The following is a 21,386-nucleotide window of genomic DNA, read 5'->3' as shown; positions in this document are numbered from 1 at the left end:
ACATTTTTAACAGAAATACAATGGTTCATTGTATCAGTCTAAAACTTTGCACATACACTGCTGCCATCTAGTGGCCAAAATCTAAATTGCGCCTGGGCTGGAATAATACATTATGGCCTTTCCCTTGCATTTCAAAGATGATGGTACAAAAAAAATACAAAAAAAACGCATTGTTTTTTCTTTTATATTATCTTTTACCAAATCTAATGTGTTATATTGTACTACATTAATTTCACATTTCCAAAAACGTCAAAGTGTTTCCTTTGAAATGGTATCAAGAATATGCATATCCTTGTTTCAGGTCCTAAGCTACAGCTAGTTAGATTTGGCTATGTCATTTTAGGCGAAAATTTGAAAAAAAGGGCCGGATCCTTAGCAGCGGCACAATCTAAAGGAAACACTCTAGTCCTCTCCGTCACATTTGTTAAGACGTTTGAAGACTGAATTGAAGACATTTTAGGACTTATTAAGGCTTTTAAATCAGATAAATTCATTTAAGACTTTAATACTTTTTAGGACCCGTGGACACTTAAAAATGGCACTAATAGGACAAGTTAATGTAACAGCCAACTTACATGCACATGGCCTTGTTGTCATCAAAGTAGCATGTTCCGCCATTTATACACTGACATGGAGGGGGCATGGTGGGTGGGGGGTCAAATCCTGACAGAGGTCAGAGTTCAAAGGTTAATACATGGTCAACACTAGTCAGCACAATTTCCTTCAAAGTGTTACTTCCTGTTTAAGGTATTACATCATATCCTGTCTCTGCCCAATACTAAAGTTTGGAACGGTGTCTCTCAAAAACATGTATTTTTGACCCACCTACAGCTATTCCAATTTTGTTGTGGCACACAAAATTTATTAGAAACCTAATGTGGCTAACCACAACAGTCAAACCAAGAGGAACAAGATACAAATAATTGACATTTATGATACAAGGCAGGGTCATCAGTCCAAGATGGAGGAGGCTATGGTACCTGCATCACAGTCTGTGTTGCTGCCAGAGACAAAGCTGGTTCCCTCAGGGCAGGCGCAGGTGTAGCCTCCAGGTCTGAGCAGACACAAGTGACTACAGATCCCTTTGCAAGGGTTTTTCACTGACAGACACAAGTAAACAATGTCACTTAAACCTAGACTGCATTTTAATATATATCAAACAGGAAACACAGATGTTTGAAGTGTCACTCACTGCCTATTGAGTTGTATCTCTGCTGCTGGTACACGCTGATCTGGGTGAGCCAGGGCCCAGCGGTGAGCAGCTTGGTCTTGGTGCCACGGCCAAACTTGTCCTGCCGGAACACTTCCCCTTTCTCTTGCGTGCTCCAGTAAATGTGGTCCTCAAACACACTCACACTGAAAGGGTACCGCACATCTGGGCCCACAGAGACAAACACAGGGGTTAGAAATGACAGGTTATCGATTAAAGAAAATAGGGTTAGAAACCATGTAATGTACCACCTTAATTTCTGTTCATTTTCAGACCTATAAGTAATCTAATGTCAAAACGAACCAATTCTCCACAAACTTAGATTGGGTGTAATGCCCCTTTAAAGAATAAAAAAGCATCACGTTTGAATAGTAAGTCAGCTGACTGTCACAGAGAGGCATGGCAATCGTATGATAGAGTTTTGTACAATTAAAGCAAACAATAAAAAATATACTATTTTCAGGCCTCATGTGTTTCCCTCCACCCCATGGTGTATTACTCCGCCCTCCAGCCTCACCAATATACAGTGCAGTGCGGCGGTCTTCTCCGGAAGGTAGCACCGACTCAATGCGACTCTCCTTGGCATCGGACCAGTAGACCCGGTCACCGTTGGCGTAGTCGATTGACAGGCCTGTTGGAAAACCCAGGCCGTCGGGCACCAGGACATTCCGGTGCTGCCCGTCCAACCATGAGTACTCAATCCTGGCCGCGGTTCCGCGGTCCGCCCAGTACAGCATCCTGGACGAAGAAAGTAAAGTGGAAAAGGAAAATGAGGGATAAGTGTTTCACCTTCAGTAGATTTATTTTGTAAGGGGCTTTTCAGACAATGTCAGATTTTTTTGTCCAAAGAATTCCGAGGTCAACAACAAATATGACCATGTCGCATCCATGACTGCTTGCACATCAATTGTGAAAACTGTCGTACTGCGATGATCCATCAATTTGTAGTTGAAACCAGTTCACATTTTCTATTTGTATGAATCGTTTGGGACAAAACAATTGTGAGCCTCTCGAAGCATCACCCACAGCTTCTAATACAAGCCCCAGACTCATTGAAGCCGACAATGATTCTCACCCCAGTCGAGGATTGACAGCCACAGCAGAGGGATGGTCAATGTCCGTCTTGACCAGGTGCTTCCTGTAGCGCCCATCCAGCATGGCCACCTCTATTCTCTTGACTCTCGAGTCCGCCCAGTACAGGTTCCTATTCACAGGAAAATAAAGAACATGTCATGTCCCAAGCATGTTATAGCACTGCATATCAAAGTCATTCCCAGCCATTAACATACATATAACAAGTAATGTGTAGATACCACTGCCGTGACAATTTCAGTTATCGATATATTAGCTAACAGACTACATGACATTTCCATAATGTGAACATTTCAGAATATGAATGAAACACAAAACCACACAGTAGGAGAGTATGCCCAGTTCTGCATCACAAGGGAAGCTGAACAACAAACAAACAAACAAATAAATAAATAGGCGCAGCCATGCCATCCTACCTTCCGACCCAGTCAACAGCGATGCCATCTGGCGTGGTAATGTATTTGATGCCCAGGTCGACAGCGGCGGCTATATTGTTGCTATTGTCGTCCACTGTGGGTATATATGCCCGCTTGATGGCGCCTGCCGCATTGTCCTTCCCCTCCACCGTGAAATACACCATACCTGAGAAAGACATGGAGAGCTTAGTCAGCTCTCTTTTAACATTGATACCGTATTTTTGTCAGGATTGTTATTTTTGCATTATTTAGTCACTTTTGATTATAATTAGTCACTTTTTTATGATATTGATGATAATGAAGGTTTTCCATGTAAGTTTAACTAACATGTTAAACACGTATTTGAATATGCATTCCTGACTTTGATAAGTAAGGTTTCTTTGGGAACTTCATGTTTCTTTGTAAAATGTAAAAAATATATATATATTAAAAAAATAATAAAAAATAAAAAATGTATTTTTTGTATTATCGTAGCTATTTTGTCTGGGTCATAGGAGGCAGCTAATTTTGTTTGTGTGACATACTGAGTCCAGTGTTGTTGTGGTCCCAGTCATAGTCCAGAGCCATGATGTGCTCCTGCTCCTCGAGGAAGTCATGGTAGGCCTCCATCTGCAAGTTGAACTTCCGGATACGGATATTCTCTGGGAGCAACAGGAGAGGCCCGGCACCTGGTAAGTTTGTGTTGAAGTAGGAAAAAGTAAATTTTTTAAGTTTCCCCATAAAACGTTTCTCCAGAAACATCGATAAATTAATAGCAACTGTAATAATAACAATATTGTTACTCTTTGTTCATAAGTGTATAATATTATGGAGATTATTTTTAAATCTCAAACACTCAATTTATAGGCCTAAACAGTACTACAATTAGATAAAACCAACAAACTGTTAATTTGCAAATTAGACAACTGGTCTTTAATTAGCAAAATACTTAGCAATTAGCATATTTCTCAAACAAAGCTTTAGGTCTCAGGTCTAAACAACAGTATGGTAGAGGTGTGAACTCACCCTCAGCTTCACACTGGTTGCCATTACCCACTTTGCGGTACCCGGGGGCACACTCACAGTCGTACCCGCCCTTGGTGTTCTTGCAGATCTGCGGGCAAGTCCCATGTACCTCACACTCGTTGATATCTGGGGAAAATGTTGGTAGAAAGTTAAGTAACTATATGTGCTTGTTATTGTTTATAGGGTAGCAAGGTCTAGGTAGGGGTGGGTGGATGTTAGGAAGTGAGTTTGCCCTCCATATTGTAAACGTTGACTTAAATATACATTTTTTGGGACAAAGAATTGACCAATACTGTATATAACCACAAAAAGGAGTTGTACTAATGCTGCTTTTTACAACAAACACTTTGATTCATGTTCTTTCAGAGGGTTATCTACGCTTCGTTGATTGTGTTTCATTGTTTTCAGTGAACAACAACTCTACAAGGAAGAGATGGAATGAAGGCAATGATCCAGTTAATAAACAATACTCAGATCTTTAAAGCTATATTTTTTTTTTTTTTTTTTTATTATATTTTTTTTTATTATATATTTCTTTTGTATTATTGTGTATTATTTGTATTTTTTTTCTAGTTGAGTATATTATTTATATTGCTTTGTCTTGTCTGTGTGTGTAAAACTTAATAAACAGAGTTAAAAAAATAAAAAAATAAACAATACTCATGTTGTTTATGTCTGTGTGGGTGTAGTGTAAGTTGAATGTTGTTTAAGTGAATGTTGGAGTGTGTATGTGTGCGTCCAAGCATTAGGGCTGTCCCGGACTCCAAAAAATCTGGATTGGTTGACATTTTTGAAATGTGTATTTTTACATATATAGACTGAAAACATCCTATGTGTTTTAATCAAATCAACTATATGCACTGAGCTTGTCTGGTGCTTTAAGCGCTCTGTTTGATTAAATAATTAACCTAAGGTCGATGTCCGCGCCCTCGTGGAAATCAAAGTCGCATAAAACAAAAAATCTGCATAAAACAAAAAATCCCCATAAAAAAAGTCTGTCAGTTTAAGCTAGAGATATCAATTTTGCATTGGATGCCTCTCAGTCAACCGCATCCGCCTAAGTAACACTTCCGTAGCCGCAGTGGAAGGTGATAGAACTAGAACGGTGTTTGTCAGAACATGGCGACCCGAAGATCGGTATACTCACAAAATAGTCTGTAGCGTCCGAACGGATTGGCCTAGAAACTACACTGCTCAAAAAAATAAAGGGAACACTAAAATAACACATCCTAGATCTGAATGAATGAAATATTCTTATTAAATACTTAGTTTACTTTTTCTTTACATAGTGGAATATGCTGACAACAAAATCACACAAAAACTATCAATGGAAATCAAATTTATCAACCCATGGAGGTCTGGATTTGGAGTCCAGACCAAAATTAAAGTGGAAAACCACACTACAGGCTGATCCAACTTTGATGTAATGTCCTTAAAACAAGTCAGAATGAGGCTCAGTAGTGTGTGTGGCCTCCACGTGCCTGTATGACCTCCCTACAACGCCTGGGCATGCTCCTGATGAGGTGGCGGATGGTCTCCTGAGGGATCTCCTCCCAGACCTGGACTAAAGCATCCGCCAACTCCTGGACAGTCTGTGGTGCAACGTGGCGTTGGTGGATGGAGCGAGACATGATGTCCCAGATGTGCTCAATTGGATTCAGGTCTGGGTAACGGGTGGGCCAGTCCATAGCATCAATGCCTTCCTCTTGCAGGAACTGCTGACACACTCCAGCCACATGAGGTCTAGCATTGTCTTGCATTAGGAGGAACCCAGGGCCAACCGCACCAGCATATGGTCTCACAAGGGGTCTGAGGATCTCATCTCGGTACCTAATGGCAGTCAGGCTACCTCTGGCGAGCACATGGAAGGCTGTGCGGCCACCCAAAGAAATGCCGCACCACACCATGACTGACCCACCGCCAAACCGGTCATGCTGGAGGATGTTGCAGGAAGCAGAACGTTCTCCACGGCGTCTCCAGACTCTGTCACGTCTGTCACATGTGCGTGTGAACCTGCTTTCATCTGTGAAGAGCACAGGGCGCCAGTGGTGAATTTGCCAATCTTGGTGTTCTCTGGCAAATGCCAAACGTCCTGCACGGTGTTGGGCTGTAAGCACAACCCCCACCTGTGGACGTCGGGCCCTCATACCACCCTCATGGAGTCTGTTTCTGACCGTTTGAGCAGACACATGCATATTTGTGGCCTGCTGGAGGTCATTTTGCAGGGCTCTGGCAGTGCTCCTCCTTGCACAAAGGTGCAGGTAGCGGTCCTGCTGCTGGGTTGTTGCCCTCCTACGGCCTCCTCCACGTCTCCTGATGTACTGGCCTGTCTCCTGGTAGCGCCTCCATGCCCTGGACACTACGCTGACAGACACAGCAAACCTTCTTGCCACAGCTCGCATTGATGTGCCATCCTGGATGAGCTGCACTACCTGAGCCACTTGTGTGGGTTGTAGACTCCGTCTCATGCTACCACTAGAGTGAAATCACCGCCAGCATTCAAAAGTGACCAAAACATCAGCCAGGAAGCATAGGAACTGAGAAGTGGTCTGTGGTCACCACCTGCAGAACCACTCCTTTATTGGGGGTGTCTTGCTAATTGCCTATAATTTCCACCTTTTGTCTATTCCATTTGCACAACAGCATGTGAAATTTATTGTCTATCAGTGCTGCTTCCTAAGTGGACAGTTTGATTTCACAGAAGTGTGATTGACTTGGAGTTACATTGTGTTGTTTAAGTGTTCCCTTTATTTTTTTGAGCAGTGTATTATGACCCCTCTATGGAAAGATGAGAATCTTGCTCTATGACACCCCCCACAAGCGTCTTGGGACTCATCTGCAGTCGGTACAACCGATTTGCCAACGTCTGTCTGTAGCATCCAAACGGTTTGGGTTACACACTAATATGACCCCTCTGTGTAAAAATGAGACTCTTGTTTTGCTCGAGGCCTCAAAAGACTTGTCTGAAGGTCCCATTGTACTAGTTGAAACAATTTATGGAAGTACAGTATATGGACACTGTTTAGTGGCAAAAATAAGGGGTTAAATACATGTACAAAAAATACAACAAATGTTTCCTGATCTTTCTTACATCTCTGAGATATAGGACAGACACTTCAGAACAAATTTCCTTTAGATTTTGTTGTTCCATGTAGTGAATCTGTTATTCAATGCGTTTGAATGGGCTAATAGCAGTAAGGCCCCAAAAAATTTTTTTAAATATTTTTTGTTATATATTTTTTTGATACTTCAAGGGGTCTTCAAATTCTAAAAATCAAATAGAAAAATTATCCTTGGTATGACCTTCTTAAAACAATTCCATATAGCTTATAAACTACTAACCCTACTAATGATAATGACATTACTTATAATGATGATCATGAAAATAACAATAACAAAGAGATCAAGAAAAGGAGGCTTATATTAAAAACAAGCAAATATTAAAAACATCCGAATTTGTGAAATTGTTTATCCGACATGTTGTGTTGCATGAGGCTTGGTACTGACGGAATCAGTAGGCAATTAAACAAACACTCAAACAGGCAACACAAGCAGGATCTGTCTTATTTCTGTAGATAAAGTATGTATGGATGATTAAAAAAAACAGGCACATTTAACAGTTAGGCTATTGATTATAGACCTAATTAAGTTCGGGTTTCCTCTCTCCTCACTTTTCACTTCTCACTTCTCGTCTCCTAACTCCGCTGCTGCCTCCACCACGTTGTTCTCAACACCAATATACAAGGTTAACTTTGCTATTATGCACATAGCAACATGGTCTAGGAAAAGGCACCAATTCAAAAGCGCACTCACGTTTCAGAACTGCGGACAGCAACCGCTATCAAACGAGGGAGAAAGCTCATTTGTTATAAAATATATATATTTTTTATTGGTGTTGTACCATTGCCCTTAACCATATACAATTTCAGTAGCACATGCCTTAGTGATGGACTGCGCCATCCCCACAGCCCCCACAATGGAGTAGTCCACTCAGACAGGTGTCTTGTACACCATGATTTATTTATTTTTTGCTCAACTAAAGTAATCTCGGTCAAACAACAAACAGCCTATCGACCAGACGACTAAATTGGGTCAACCCTAGTGAGCATGTCTCTATATGTGTGTACCTTTGCAGTTGAAGGTGCTGTCCGGGTCCACTCTGTATCCAGGTCTACAGGAGCAGATGAAGCCGGTCTTGTTCAGGTTGGTACACTCGTGCTGACACAGTTTCTCCTCACAGGTCCGGTCATGGCCAAAATCTGAAACAGGGCACACAATGGGTCACTTTCTCCATTTGTCTAAATCAGCTTTTGATAATATCACAGTAATAAACAATCGTTTAAAGGTAAGGATTCTGGTTCAGGCTATGAAAGTAGGATTCAAGTAAGGTAGAGCAGCCTTTCTCAACCCAATCCTCGAGGCCCACCAGTCATTCCATCGTTTAGTTGTACTCCAACACCTGCACACCCCTCGCTGATTAGTTCACTAGTTTCAGTGGTGTTTGAATACATCAAATACATGGAATTGCGGTTGAGAAAGGCTGAGGTAAATGACCTACTTACAAATGACATAATATATACTGTGAAGATAGCATCTGCATAAGGACAATGCACCTTCACTTATACATTTGAAATGTGTTAGTTTGTCAAATATGTTGTTTAATTCCGCCCAAATTGTGTTTCATATCATTCAAACCTTGCTATACATGTACCATCAACTTCACCTTCAACAGTTTCAAGTGTTTGTCTTGTCAGTTTGAGTGTGTTCAAATGTGTTGATTTTAATTACTGTGTTAATTATTGACCTTAATTATTGTGTGTTGCTTTAGAATGGTGTCTGTTTGAACAGTGTAGGAGAAATACTTAATGAAAGGAGGTAGACATGCTTTTATGCTCTGCAGTAAAGTTTGTTGATTTTAAAACCTTTAGCATTGTTTTTTATTTTAGTTTTTTATTTCACCTTTATTTAACCAGGTAGGCCAGTTGAGAACAAGTTCTCATTTACAACTGCGACCTGGCCAAGATAAAGCAAAGCAGTGCTGACTTGTAGGGATCCAGGTTTTGCAGCTCTTTCAGAACATCAGCTGTCTGGATTTGGGTGAAGGAGAAGCGGGTGGGGCTTGGGCAAGTTGCTGCAGGGGGTGCAGAGCTGTTGCCCGGGGTAGGGGTAGCCAGGTGGAAAGCATGGCCAGCCGTAGAAAAATGCTTATTGAAATGATCGATTATCGTAGATTTATCGGTGGTGACAGTGTTTCTTAGCCTCAGTGCAGTGGGCAGCTGGGAGGAGGTGCTCTTATTCTCCATGGATTTTAGTGTCCCAACACTTTTTGGAATTAGTGCTACAGGATGCAAATTTCTGTTTGAAAAAGCTAGCCTTAGCTTTCCTAACTGACTGTGCATATTGGTTCCTGACTTCCCTGAAAAGTTGCATATCGCGGGGGCTATTCGATGCTAATGCAAAACGCCACAGGATGTTTTCGTGCTGGTCAAGGGCAGTCAAGTCTGGGGTGAATCAAGGGCTATATCTGTTCTTAGTTCATTTTTCTTCTTTTTTTAAATGGGGCATGCTTATTTAAGATGGTGAGGAAAGCACTTTTAAAGAGCAACCAGGCATCCTATACTGACGGGATGAGGTCAATATATCTGAAGTGTTTTAGGGAGCGTTTGACAGTGATGAGGGGTGGTCGTTTGACCGCGGACCCATTACTGAGGCAGTGATCGCTGAGATCCTGGTTGAAGACAGCAGAGGTGTATTTAGAGGGCAAGTTGGTCAGGATGATATCTAAGATGGTGCCCATGGTTACGGATTTAGGGTTGTACCTGGTAGATTCCTTGATAATTTGTGTGAGATTGAGGGCATCTAGCTTAGATTGTAGGACGGCCAGGGTGTTATACATATCCCAGTATAGGTCACCTATCAGTACAAACTCTGAAGATAGATGGGGGGCAATCAATTCACATATGGTGTCCAGGGCACAGCTAGGGGCTGAGGTGGGTCTATAACAAGTGGCAACGGTGAGAGACTTGTTTCTGGAAAGGTGGATTTTTAAAAGTAGAAGCTCGAATTGTTTGTGCACAGACCTGGATAGTATGACAGAACTCTGCAGGCTATCTCTACAGTAGATTGCAACTCCGCCCCCTTTGGCAGTTCTATCTTGTCGGAAAATGCTGTAGTTGGGGATGGAAATGTCAGAATTTTTGGTGGCCTTCCTAAGCCAGGATTCGGACACGGCTAGGACATCAGGGTTGGCGGAGTGTGCTAAAGCAGTAAATAAAACAAACTTAGGGAGGAGGCTTCTGATGTTAACATGCATGAAACCAAGGCTTTTATGGTTACAGAAGTCAACAAATGAGAGCGCCTGGGGAACAGGTGTGGTGCTGGGGGCTGCTAAAGGTTATAAGAACTGGTCGCCTAGTGCGTTCGGAACAGAGAGTAAAAGGGGCAGATTTCTGGGCGTGGTAGAATAGATTCAGTGCATAATGTACAGACAAGGGTATGGTAGGATGTGGGAACAGTGGAGGTAAACCTAGGCATTGAGTGACGATGAGAGGTTTTGTCTCTAGAGGCACCAGTTAAGCCATGTGAGGTCACCGCATGTGTGGGGGATGGGACAAAAGGGCTATCTAAGGCATGTTGGGCTGGGGGCTCTACAGTAAAATAAGACAATAATAACTAACCAAAACCAACAATAGACAAGGCATATTGACATTAGGGAGAGGCATGTGTATCTGAGTGGTCATAGGGTCCAATGAGCAGCAATAGGTGAGTCAGGGAGCCTTAGGTAGTCGCTACTACGCTAGGCGAGCTGAGACACGGCGATTCAGAGAGCTAGTGAGCCGGTAATTGCAGGTGGGCTTCGGCGATTTTGCAACGGAAAAGCCTGTTGAAAACACCTCGGACGATTACGTCGGCAGACCAGTCGTGATAGATCGGCGGGGTTCCGTGTCGGCAATAAAGGGTCCAAGCCAATTGGCAAAAGAGGTATAGTAGCCCAAGAATTAGCTGGTAGACCTCTTCGGCTAGCCGGGAGAAGGCCTAGCTCGAGGCTAGCTCAAGGCTAACTGGTGCTTGCTTCGGGACAGAGGTGTTAGCCAGCAATAGCCACCCGATTGCATCTAGCTAGCTGTGACGATCCGGTTTAATGGTCCAGGGCTTGTTGCAGGAATCCGGTGATGAGGTAGAGAAAAAGCAGTCCGATAAGTTCTGGGTTGATATCGCGCTGTGCAGACTGGCAGGTATTGACCGAGCTGAAGCTGGCTGGTGTCCGAGTTAACGGTGAAGACCGCTAACAGTGGCTAACTGACTACTAGCTAGTAGCTAGTTAGCTGGCTAGCTTCTGATGGGGGTTCCGATTAGCAGAACCGCACCACATTGGGTGAGGCGGGTTGCAGGAAAGTCTATTCAGTTCGTAGATGGAAAGTGAGATTAAAATATATATGAAATATATACGAAAAAACTAGGAAAACGACTATTTACACGGGACAAGACAAACACGTCCGACTGCTACGCCATCTTGGATCAATCGTCTGTATTTTAGCCTCTTTTTTAACCCATCAGTTTTATAATAATTATTTACAGATTTAGAAAATGTTTCCAGTCCAGTTACCATTTTAATTAACCTCTTAGTGTGCATCGGTACGGCCAGTTCCTTCACAGATACAGTTGATGTCGGAAGTTTACATACACCTTAGCCAAATACATTTCAACTCCGTTTTTCACAATTCCTGACATTTAATCCTTTTAAAAATTCCCTGTCTTAGGTCAGTTAGGATCAGCACTTTATTTTAAGAATGTGAAATGTCAGAATAATAGTTGAAAGAATGATTTATTTCAGCTTTTACTTCTTTCATCACATTCCCAGTGGGTCAGAAGTTTACATACAGTCAATTAGTATTTGGTAGTATTGCCTTTAAATTGTTTAATTTGGGTCAAACGTTTCGGGTAGCCTTCCACAAGCTTCCCACAATAATGACAGAGCTGGTGTTACTGAGTCAGGTTTGTAGGCCTCCTTGCTCGCACACGCTTTTTCAGTTCTGCCCACACATTTTCTATAGGATTGAGATCAGGGCTTTGTGATGGCCACTCCAATACCTTGACTTTGTTGTCCTTAAGCCATTTTGCCACAACTTTGGAAGTATGCTTGGGGTCATTGTCCATTTGGAAGACACATTTGAGACCAAGCTTTAACTTCCTGACTGATGTCTTGAGATGTTGCTTCAATATATCCACATAATTTTCCTCCCTCATGTTGCCATCTATTTTGAGAAGTGCACCAATCCCTCCTGCAGCAAAGCATCCCCACAACATGATGCTGCCACCCCAGTGCTTCACGGTGTTCTTCGGGTTGCAAGCCTCCCCCTTTTCCCTCCAAACATAACGATGGTCATTATGGCAAAACAGTTCTATTTTTGTTTCATCAGACCAGAGGACATTTCTCCAAAAAGTACGATGTTTGTCCCCATGTGCAGTTGCAAACCGTAGTCTGGCTTTTTTATGCCAGTTTTGGAGCAGTGGCTTCTTCCTTGCTGAGTGGCCTTTCAGGTTATGTCGATGTAGGCCTCGTTTCACTGTGGATATAGATAATTTCGTACCCGTTTCTTCCAGCATCTTCACAAGGTCCTTTGCTGTTGTACTGGGATTGATTTGCACTTTTCGCACCAAAGTATGTTAATCTCCAGGAGACAGAACGTGTCTTCTTCCTGAGCGGTATGACGGCTGCGTGGTCCCATGGTGTTTATGCTTGCGTATTATTGTTTGTACAGATGAACGTGGTACCTTCATGCGTTTGGAAATTGCTCCAAAGGATGAACCAGACTTGTGGAGGTCTACAATTTTTTTTCTGAAGTCTTGGCTGATTTCCTTTCATTTTCCCATGATGTCAAGCAAAGAGGCACTGAGTTTGAAGGTAGGCCTTGAAATACACCCACAATTACACCTCTAATTGACTCAAATTATGTCAATAAGCCTATCAGCCTCTAAAGCCATGACATCATTTTATGTAATTTTCCAAGCTGTTTAAAGGCACAGTCAACTTAGTGTATGTAAACTTCTGACCCACTGGAATTGTGATACAGTGAATTATAAGTGAAATAATCTGTCTGTAAACAATTGTTGGAAAAATGACTTGTGTCATGCAAGGTAGATGTCCTAACCGACTTGCAAAACTACAGTTTGTTAACAAGAAACTTGAGGAGTGGTTGAAAAACGAGTTTCAATGACTCCAACCTAAGTGTATGGAAACTTCCGACTTCAAATGTACATTGCAGATGATGGTTACTCATTTGTAATGTATCAATAATGTAATACAAATAATTATGAGCAATGGGTTTTGCTCTCTCAGAAGATTCATGTTGTGAGAGAATGATGTTGAACTCACTGCAGCCTATCTCGTCAGTGAGGTCCCCACAGTTGTCATTGTGGTCACACACATAGGGCAGGGCTACACACTGTCCATTGGTACATTTGAACTCCTGGAGGGTGCAAGGAGCCAGGGTGGGCTCACGGCCTGTAAGGAAACACACACACACACACTAGGATGAACACACACACACACGCTAGGATGAGTACACACACACACACACACACACACACTAGGATGAACACACACACACAAGCATGAACGCAAACACACAGGCACACACAAATATTTAAAAACACAATCAAAGGTGCATTCAACTCTTAATTTATCTTTTGTCTCATCCTGTTGTACCCCCAAAAGTATTACAAAACTACCTAAATTCATGACAAAACAGCAGCAATCTCGTCTAAAAATAATTTGTCTAGATTGATTTTTAAGCCGGATTGTACAACAATCAAACAACTACTTTTTTATTTTTTAAAAATCTCTAATATTGTTATTTCAATAGTCATAAATGCTGCCCCTCTTGCCTTTCACCCTTAATTTGAGATTAAGTCATCCATGGAATGTTCGGGGAGATTCCATTGGAAAAAGTACACTGAGTGTACAAAACATGCTCTTTCCATGACATGACCAGCTGAATCCAAGTGAAAGCTATGATCCCTTATTGATGTCACCTGTTAAATACACTTCAATCAGTGTAGATGAAGGGGAGGAGACAGGTTAAAGAAGGATTTTTGAGACAATTGAGACATGGATTGTGTATGTGTGCAATTCAGAGGGTGAATGGGCAAGACAAAAGATTTAAGTGCCTTTGAACGGGGTATGGAAGTTGGTGCCAGGCACACTGGCTTTGAGTGTGCCAAGAACTACAACGCTGCTAGGTCTTTCATGTTCAACAGTTTCCTGTGTGTATCAAGAATGGTCCACTACCCAACTTGACACAACTGTGGGACGCATCGGAGCCAACATGTGCCAGCATCCCTGTGGAACGCTTTCGACACCTTGTAGTCCATGGCCCAACAAATTGTGTCTGTTCTGGGGGCAAAAAGTGGATTAAACTCAATATTAAGAAGGTGTTCCTAATGTTTTGTACACTCAGTGCATATTTTAATACATTTTCAAATATAAGGGCTGTGTTCACGGAACCTTAACCTAATGCATATTTGGGTTAGGGATACGTTCACTCAAACATAATCATAATACTATTTGCATAAGGGCTACAGTCATAAGGGCGGCTTTAACGAAACCTAGATAAACCCCAATATGTTGCACTGGGGCTACGTTCACTAAACATCACTACAGGTTGCATTATTTCTGCGTCTACTGAACGTAACCTCCACAACACATTGCATTAGGGCAGCATTCACAACTGTTGCGTTGTGGGGTGCGTTGCTTACAGAGGTCCTCCTTCTCGTCACTTCCGTCCCCACAGTCGTCCTTCTGGTTACATAGATTCCCAGAGTAGATGCAGTAGCCGTTAGCGCAGCGGAACCTCGATGGCATCTCACAGGTGATGTTCACTGGCAAGCAACACCAAAGGAGGAAATGGGTATGAATTAATTTGACAAACATACACGACTGTATTTCTACAGTTATATTGGTTGCCCTGAGCTCTATACTACGAATTTGGCTTGAGGATTTAGCGAGGTAACTTTGGTCAACTCTAAGTTCAACTCGGGATAACCGATGACACGAAAGTGGCTCACCTTTTAGCCAGTTCAATTTCTATGGCAACGAATCCTTCAGAACTAACCTGCTCCGGAGCAGGCTATCTCCGGGATAGCTCCAATTATTCTGAATGAAGGGTTTGAGCCGTGAGTTGGGGACCAATCAAATTAGATTCCCTCCCGCTTGCAAAGAGTGCATCATCATCCCATCAGACGACTGATTAAATATTTTTGTGTGTTAAAAATATAAATATTGAAATATACACAGTGGGGTCTGAAATCATTGACCTCCTTGATAAAGATAATTGATAAAAATGACTGTAAAAACAAACAATTAATATACTGAGGGCTTTATTTTCGGCTGGCGGTAGGAAGCTCAAGTGTCAAACGCATATTAGTTTCAAATCAAATTAAATGTTATAATGTTATGTTATTAGTCACATGCACCAAATACAGTGAAACGCTTACTTACAAGCCCCTAACTAACAATGTAGTTTAAAAAATATGAATAAGAAATAAAAGGAACAAGTAATTATAGAGCAGTAGTAAAATAACAATAACGAGACTATATACAAGGGGTACCGGTACAGAGTCAATGTGCGGGGGTACCGGTTAGTCAATAAAAAAGTGGTCAGATGAAGCAGATGCTAAGCTACAGGACTATTTTGCTAGCACAGACTGGAATATGTTCCGGGATTCTTCCGATGGCATTGCGGAGTACACCACATCAGTCAGTGGCTTCATCAATAAGTGCATCGATGACGTCGTCCCCACAGTGACCGTACGTACATATCCCAACCAGAAGCCATGGATTACAGGCAACATCCGCACTGAGCTAAAGGCTAGAGCTGCTGCTTTCAAGGAGCGGGACTCTAAACCGGAAGCTTATAAGAAATCCCGCTATGCCCTCCGACAAACCATCAAACAGCAAACAGGTAAAGCGTTAATATAGGACTAAGATCGAATCGTACTACACCGGCTCCGATGCTTCTCATATTTTTTATTTTTATTTTTTATTTTTTTATTTAACCGTTATTTTACCAGGTAAGTTGACTGAGAACACGTTCTCATTTGCAGCAACGACCTGGGGAATAGTTACAGGGGAGAGGAGGGGGATGAATGAGCCAATTGTAAACTGGGGATTATTAGGTGACCGTGATGGTTGAGGGCCAGATTGGGAATTTAGCCAGGACACCGGGGTTAACACCCCTACTCTTACGATAAGTGCCATGGGATCTTTAATGACCTCAGAGAGTCAGGACACCCGTTTAACGTCCCATCCGAAAGACGGCACCCTACACAGAGCAGTGTCCCCAATCACTGCCCTGGGGCATTGGGATCTTTGTTTAGACCAGAAGAAAGAGTGCCTCCTACTGGCCCTCCAACACCACTTCCAGCAGCACCTGGTCTCCCATCCAGGGACTGACCAGGACCAACCCTGCTTAGCTTCAGAAGCAAGCCAGCAGTGGTATGCAGGGTGGTATGCTGCTGGCCAAATATGTGGCAGGGCTTGCAAAACCATTACAGACTACAAAGGGAAGCACAGCCGAGAGCTGCCCAGTGACACGCTGACCAACTAGCAAGTGTCCTCACTGACATTTTCAACCTCTCCCTGTCCGAGTCTGTAATACCAGCATGTGTTAAGCAGACCACCATGGTGCCTGTGCCCAAAAACACTAAGGTAACCTGCCTAAATGACTACCGACCCCTAGCACTCACATCTCTAACCATGAAGTGCTTTGAAAGGCTGGCCATGGCTCACATCAACACCATCATCCCAGAAACCCTAGACCCACTCCAATTTGCATACCGCCCCAACAGATCCACAGATGATGCAATCTCTATTGCACTCCACACTGCCCTTTCCCACCTGGACAAAAGGAATACCTATGTGAGAATGCTATTCATTGACTACAGCTCAGCGTTCAACACCATAGTGCACTCAAATCTCATCAATAAGCTAAGGACCCTGGGACTAATCACCTCCCTCTGCAACTGGATCCTGGACTTGCTGATGGACCACCCCCAGGTGGTAAGGGTAGGTAACAACACATCCACCACGCTGATCCTCAACACAGGGGCCCCTCAAGGGTGCGTGCTCAGTCCCCTCCTGTACTTCCTGTTCACTCATGACTGCAAGGCCAGGCACGACTCCAACACCATCATTAAATTTGCCGATGACACAACAGTAGTAGGCCTGATCACAGACAACGACGAGACAGCCTATAGGGAGGAGGTCAGAGACCTGGCCGTGTGGTGCCAGGATAACTACCCCTGCCTCAACGTGATCAAGACAAAGGAGATGATTGTGGACTACAGGAAAAGGAGGACCGAGCACGCCCCCATTCTCATCGATGCAGCTGTAGTCGAGCAGGTTGAGAGCTTCAAGTTCCTTGGTGTCCACATCACCAACAAACTAACATGGTCCAAGCACACCAAGACAGTCGTGAAGAGGGCACGACAAAACCTATTCCCCCTCAGGAGACTGAAAAGATTTGGCATGGGTCCACAGATCCTCAAAAGGTTCTACAGCTGCACCATCGAGAGCATCCTGACTGGTTGCATCACTACCTGGTATGGCAACTGCTCGGCCTCCAACCGCAAGGTACTACAGAGGGTAGTGCGTACGGCCCAAGCTTCCTGCCATCCATGACCTCTATGCCAGGCGATGTCAGAGGAAGACCCTAAAAATGGACAATGGACAATAGACTCCAGCCACCCTAGTCATAGACTGTTATCTCTGCTACCGCATGGCAAGCGGTACCGGGGCGCCAAGTCTAGGTCCAAGATGCTTCTAAACAGCTTCTTCCTCAAGCCATAAGACTCCTGAACATCTAGTCAAATGGCTACCCAGACTATCTGCATTGCGCCCCCCCCTCCCCCGTTTTACTCCACTGCTACTCTCTGTTGTCATCTATGCATAGTCACTTTAATAACTCTACTTATATGTACATACTACCTCAACTAACCGGTGCTCCCGCACATTGACTCTGTATCAGTACTCCCCCTGTATATAGTCTCGCTATTGATATTTTACTGCTGTTTTTTAATTGCTTGTTACTTTTATCTCTTATTCTTATCTGTATTTTTATTATAACTGCATTGTTGGTTAGGGGCTCGTAAGTAAGCATTCCACTGTATTCGGCGCATGTGACTAATACAATTTTATTTTATTTCTAGTCATCTCTCCTCCTTCCAGGCTTCTTTTTCTTCTTTGGACTTTATATGGCGATTGGCAACTAAACTTTCATAATAAGGAGCATTACCACAACCGACCTCAGTTCATCTTTCAATCACCCACGTGGGTATAACCAATGAGGAGATATCACGTGGGTATATGCTTCTGAAAACCAATGAGGAGATGAGAGAGGCAGGACTCGCAGCACGTCACAAATAGAATCAACTTCTATTTTAGCGCCTGGAAACGCTCGTTGGTGCGCGAGCAGTGCTGGTGCAATGATTGAATAACATGTATGTGTACATTTATTTTTGCAACGTGTGATTTAACCCCACTGTCACTCCCCATAACCCCACGTACAAATAAGAGAGCAGGTCTGGAATCAGTGTGGTAGATAGGATGACTACATGGAAGGATCACCGCGCTTTTATATGATGGTCTTTCTGGGGGGCGGGAGAAATAACGAGGAGGCAATTTGATTTAATGCTGATGATCGTTTTTATTAGAAATGTCTAGAGTGCGAACAGTGAAATAATTAATAAAATCATGCTGCGAGAGGTACCGGATCTGGGCAAATAGGCGCCGGAACAAACAAAGTCAAATCTGAGAGGTGCCGAATCCAGCAGATCCAGCTCAAATTAAGCACTGACTGGACAATAACGTAAAACACAAGGCCAAATATATACTGGAGTTGCTTACCAAGAAGATGAATGTTCCTGAGTGACCGAGTTATAGTTTTGACATAAATCTGCTTGAAAATCTATGACAATAATTTTTTAAAGAATAGTGGGCAAATATTGGAATATTATACATCCAGGTGTACAAAGCGCTTAGAGACTTACCCAGAAAGACTCACAGCTGTAATCACTGTCAAAGGTGATTCTAACATGCATTGATTTATGGAAATTTGATATTTCTGTATTTCATGTTCAATACATTTGCAAACATTTCTAAAAACAAGTTTTCACTTTGTCATGATGGGTATTGTGTTAAGATGGGTGAGAGAGAAAAATATATTTGATCCATTTTGAATTCGGGCTGTAAGAACAAAATGTGGAATAAGTCAAGGGGTAATGACAGGATGCATTTTAAAATTCACGCACAGTTAAACTTTCATATAACTTAATACAATTATGGGGAAAAAGGGACTTGAAAGACAGCATTTCTAATAGCCCGTTTCACACCATAGCCTGATGAATTTGCAGGTTAACTTTTCTTTAATTTTGGCAAATATTAAAATGTGGCACTGACTTGCCCATGAATTGATGTTTCAGCATAATCTCAATGAAGAGTTCGGCGTTCGTCTAGTCAAATGCAACATGTATGTGCAGTTTCATGCCCGGCTCGAGCAGGCTTGAGTAAGTGACGGGTGCACAATCAATATCTACCTTCGTAACATGGATTAAGCCTGTGCTGGAATGTGAAGCTAACTGAAGTTAGCTCATTTCAGAAAAGCCTGAGTACATCTAGCTTGATTCGTAGTATAACCCTCAGGTAAGAACATTAAGGTAAATCTCTCATACCAGTGTCTACAAATGTGAAAGTGGCACATTTCTACAATTTGTATTAAAAAAAGGTAAAAGTGCCATTTGATGATGTTATCAAAAGTAAAAACATTTTAAAATCAGTGATTTTAAAACACTATGAGATTCACAATGACAAGGGGAGCAAGAAAATGCCTTTCCCCTGGCAAAAAACTCATTGATGATGTCATAGAGTAGGACTTAATGTCCTTTCTTTTTATATTTTTACCCAAAGAAAATAGAAATGTGCCCTTTTTACATTATATGTACATATTATGTAGACATGGGTATGGTGCTGGAGATAATGAATAGGTGGTTGGAAAGTGGTGGAATTGCCCTTTAAGCAGTCTGCAATGAAAAGGAGACCAGAAGACATAACCAAATAAATGCCATCATGTTAGAGAGTGTTTGTGTGTGTGTGTGTGTTTGTGTGAGGGAGCACTTGCATGTGTGTGTGTGTCTTACAACATAAGATGAGCTCCTCGTCGGAGTGGTCTCCACAGTCGTTGTTGCCGTCACACACCCAGTTCTCATACACACACAGCTTGTTCGCACACTGGAACTGGTGGTTGGGACACCAGCGGCCCCCTGGGTAACGGGTCGCTATGGTTTGGGGAAAAGGTAGGGAATGAGAAACGTATTTGCATATCATTTTTTTTAAATAGCGAAATGGCTAGCATTGGTGTGACAAAATGGCTGGTAAAGGTGTAGAGAAATGGCTAGCATTGGTTAAGCAAAATAGCGAAACGGCTAGCATTGGGGTAGAGAAATGGCTTGCTAATTGAAACAGTTCCTCTTGTAGAGACTTACGACAGGAGCTCTCGTCAGAGATGTCCAAGCAGTCTGGTCGTCCGTCACATTGAAGAGCGCCGGGGATACAGTGACCCGACAGACACTGGAAATACCCTGGACGACATGTCTTCAACTCTGTGTGTGAGAGGAAGGTAGAGTGACCAGGTGAGTGTGTGTATGTGAGAGAGAGACATGTAGAATGAGAGAAAAGAGAGCAAGAAAGTGGGAGAAGAGAGGGGAGAGAAGAGATATAGTGGTCCATCTCACCACAGTCGCGCTCGTCTGAGTTGTCCCCACAGTCGTTGTCATGGTCACACACCCAGTTTCCAGGTATGCACTGCTGGTTGTCACAGCGATACTCGCTCTCCGAGCACGGCCTTGGCACTGTGAATGAACACACACACAGACACAGGAACTCTTCACTTTTTGTCTCTTTACACTCTATATTGAAGGATTATATGGTTACAGAGGTGAACTCTATTTGATGGTTACGGAGTGGAAACCTATTAGATGGTTATGGAGTTTATTTAATTAGGATCCCCATTAGCTTCTGCACATGCAGCAGCTACTCTTCTTGGGGTCCACATAAAATGTAAAAATACATAAAGAAATACAGAACAGTAATAGACAAAAACAATATATGATATTACAATAAAAAAATCATAAAAATATAAGAGTTATATTGTCACGTCTACTCCCGCTCCGGTTCTCGACGTCACCGGTTTGCTAACCACCTGTCCTGGCAACCCATCATTAAGCACACCTGGCAACCATTATTACGCACACCTGCGCCTCATCATTAGGCACACCTGGACTTCATCACACTTCCCCTTTATGTTCATCAGTCCTTAGGTGTTATTGATTGTCTCTCACGTTCACTACGCTTCCCATGTTTGTACTCACGTTCCGCACTTGCTTTCTGACTCCCAGCGTATACGTCTCTCTCTCTCGCGCGCGCGCACACACACACACACACACACACACACACACACACACACACACACACACACACACACACACACACACACACACACACACACACACACACACACACACACACACACACACACACACACACACACACACACACACACACACACACACACACACACACACACACACACACACACACACACACACGT

The 21,386-nt window shown here is 42.9% G+C and overlaps 1 protein-coding gene across 1 annotated transcript in view; it reads right to left on the bottom strand.

The window, feature by feature from the left end:
- lrp2b (low density lipoprotein receptor-related protein 2b) overlaps positions 1-21,386 on the bottom strand; it is a 127,644-nt gene that overhangs the window by 13,292 nt on the left and 92,966 nt on the right. Inside the window, exons 62-75 of the mRNA XM_071391154.1 lie at positions 20,512-20,628; positions 20,263-20,379; positions 19,918-20,055; positions 14,482-14,604; positions 13,100-13,228; positions 7,851-7,982; positions 3,724-3,849; positions 3,243-3,386; positions 2,719-2,884; positions 2,286-2,414; positions 1,728-1,948; positions 1,193-1,375; positions 981-1,100; positions 576-663 (exon numbers count right to left, since the gene is read on the bottom strand). Coding sequence (XP_071247255.1) covers positions 576-663; positions 981-1,100; positions 1,193-1,375; positions 1,728-1,948; positions 2,286-2,414; positions 2,719-2,884; positions 3,243-3,386; positions 3,724-3,849; positions 7,851-7,982; positions 13,100-13,228; positions 14,482-14,604; positions 19,918-20,055; positions 20,263-20,379; positions 20,512-20,628 — 1,933 coding nt within the window. The remainder of the gene's footprint in view (positions 1-575; positions 664-980; positions 1,101-1,192; positions 1,376-1,727; positions 1,949-2,285; positions 2,415-2,718; positions 2,885-3,242; positions 3,387-3,723; positions 3,850-7,850; positions 7,983-13,099; positions 13,229-14,481; positions 14,605-19,917; positions 20,056-20,262; positions 20,380-20,511; positions 20,629-21,386) is intronic.

This window comes from Salvelinus alpinus, chromosome 3 (genome assembly GCF_045679555.1).
Source record: "Salvelinus alpinus chromosome 3, SLU_Salpinus.1, whole genome shotgun sequence".
NCBI classification, from domain to species: domain Eukaryota; kingdom Metazoa; phylum Chordata; class Actinopteri; order Salmoniformes; family Salmonidae; genus Salvelinus; species Salvelinus alpinus.
The sequence above is the reverse complement of the archived record's forward strand: the minus strand, read 5'-3'. Positions and strand labels throughout refer to the sequence as shown.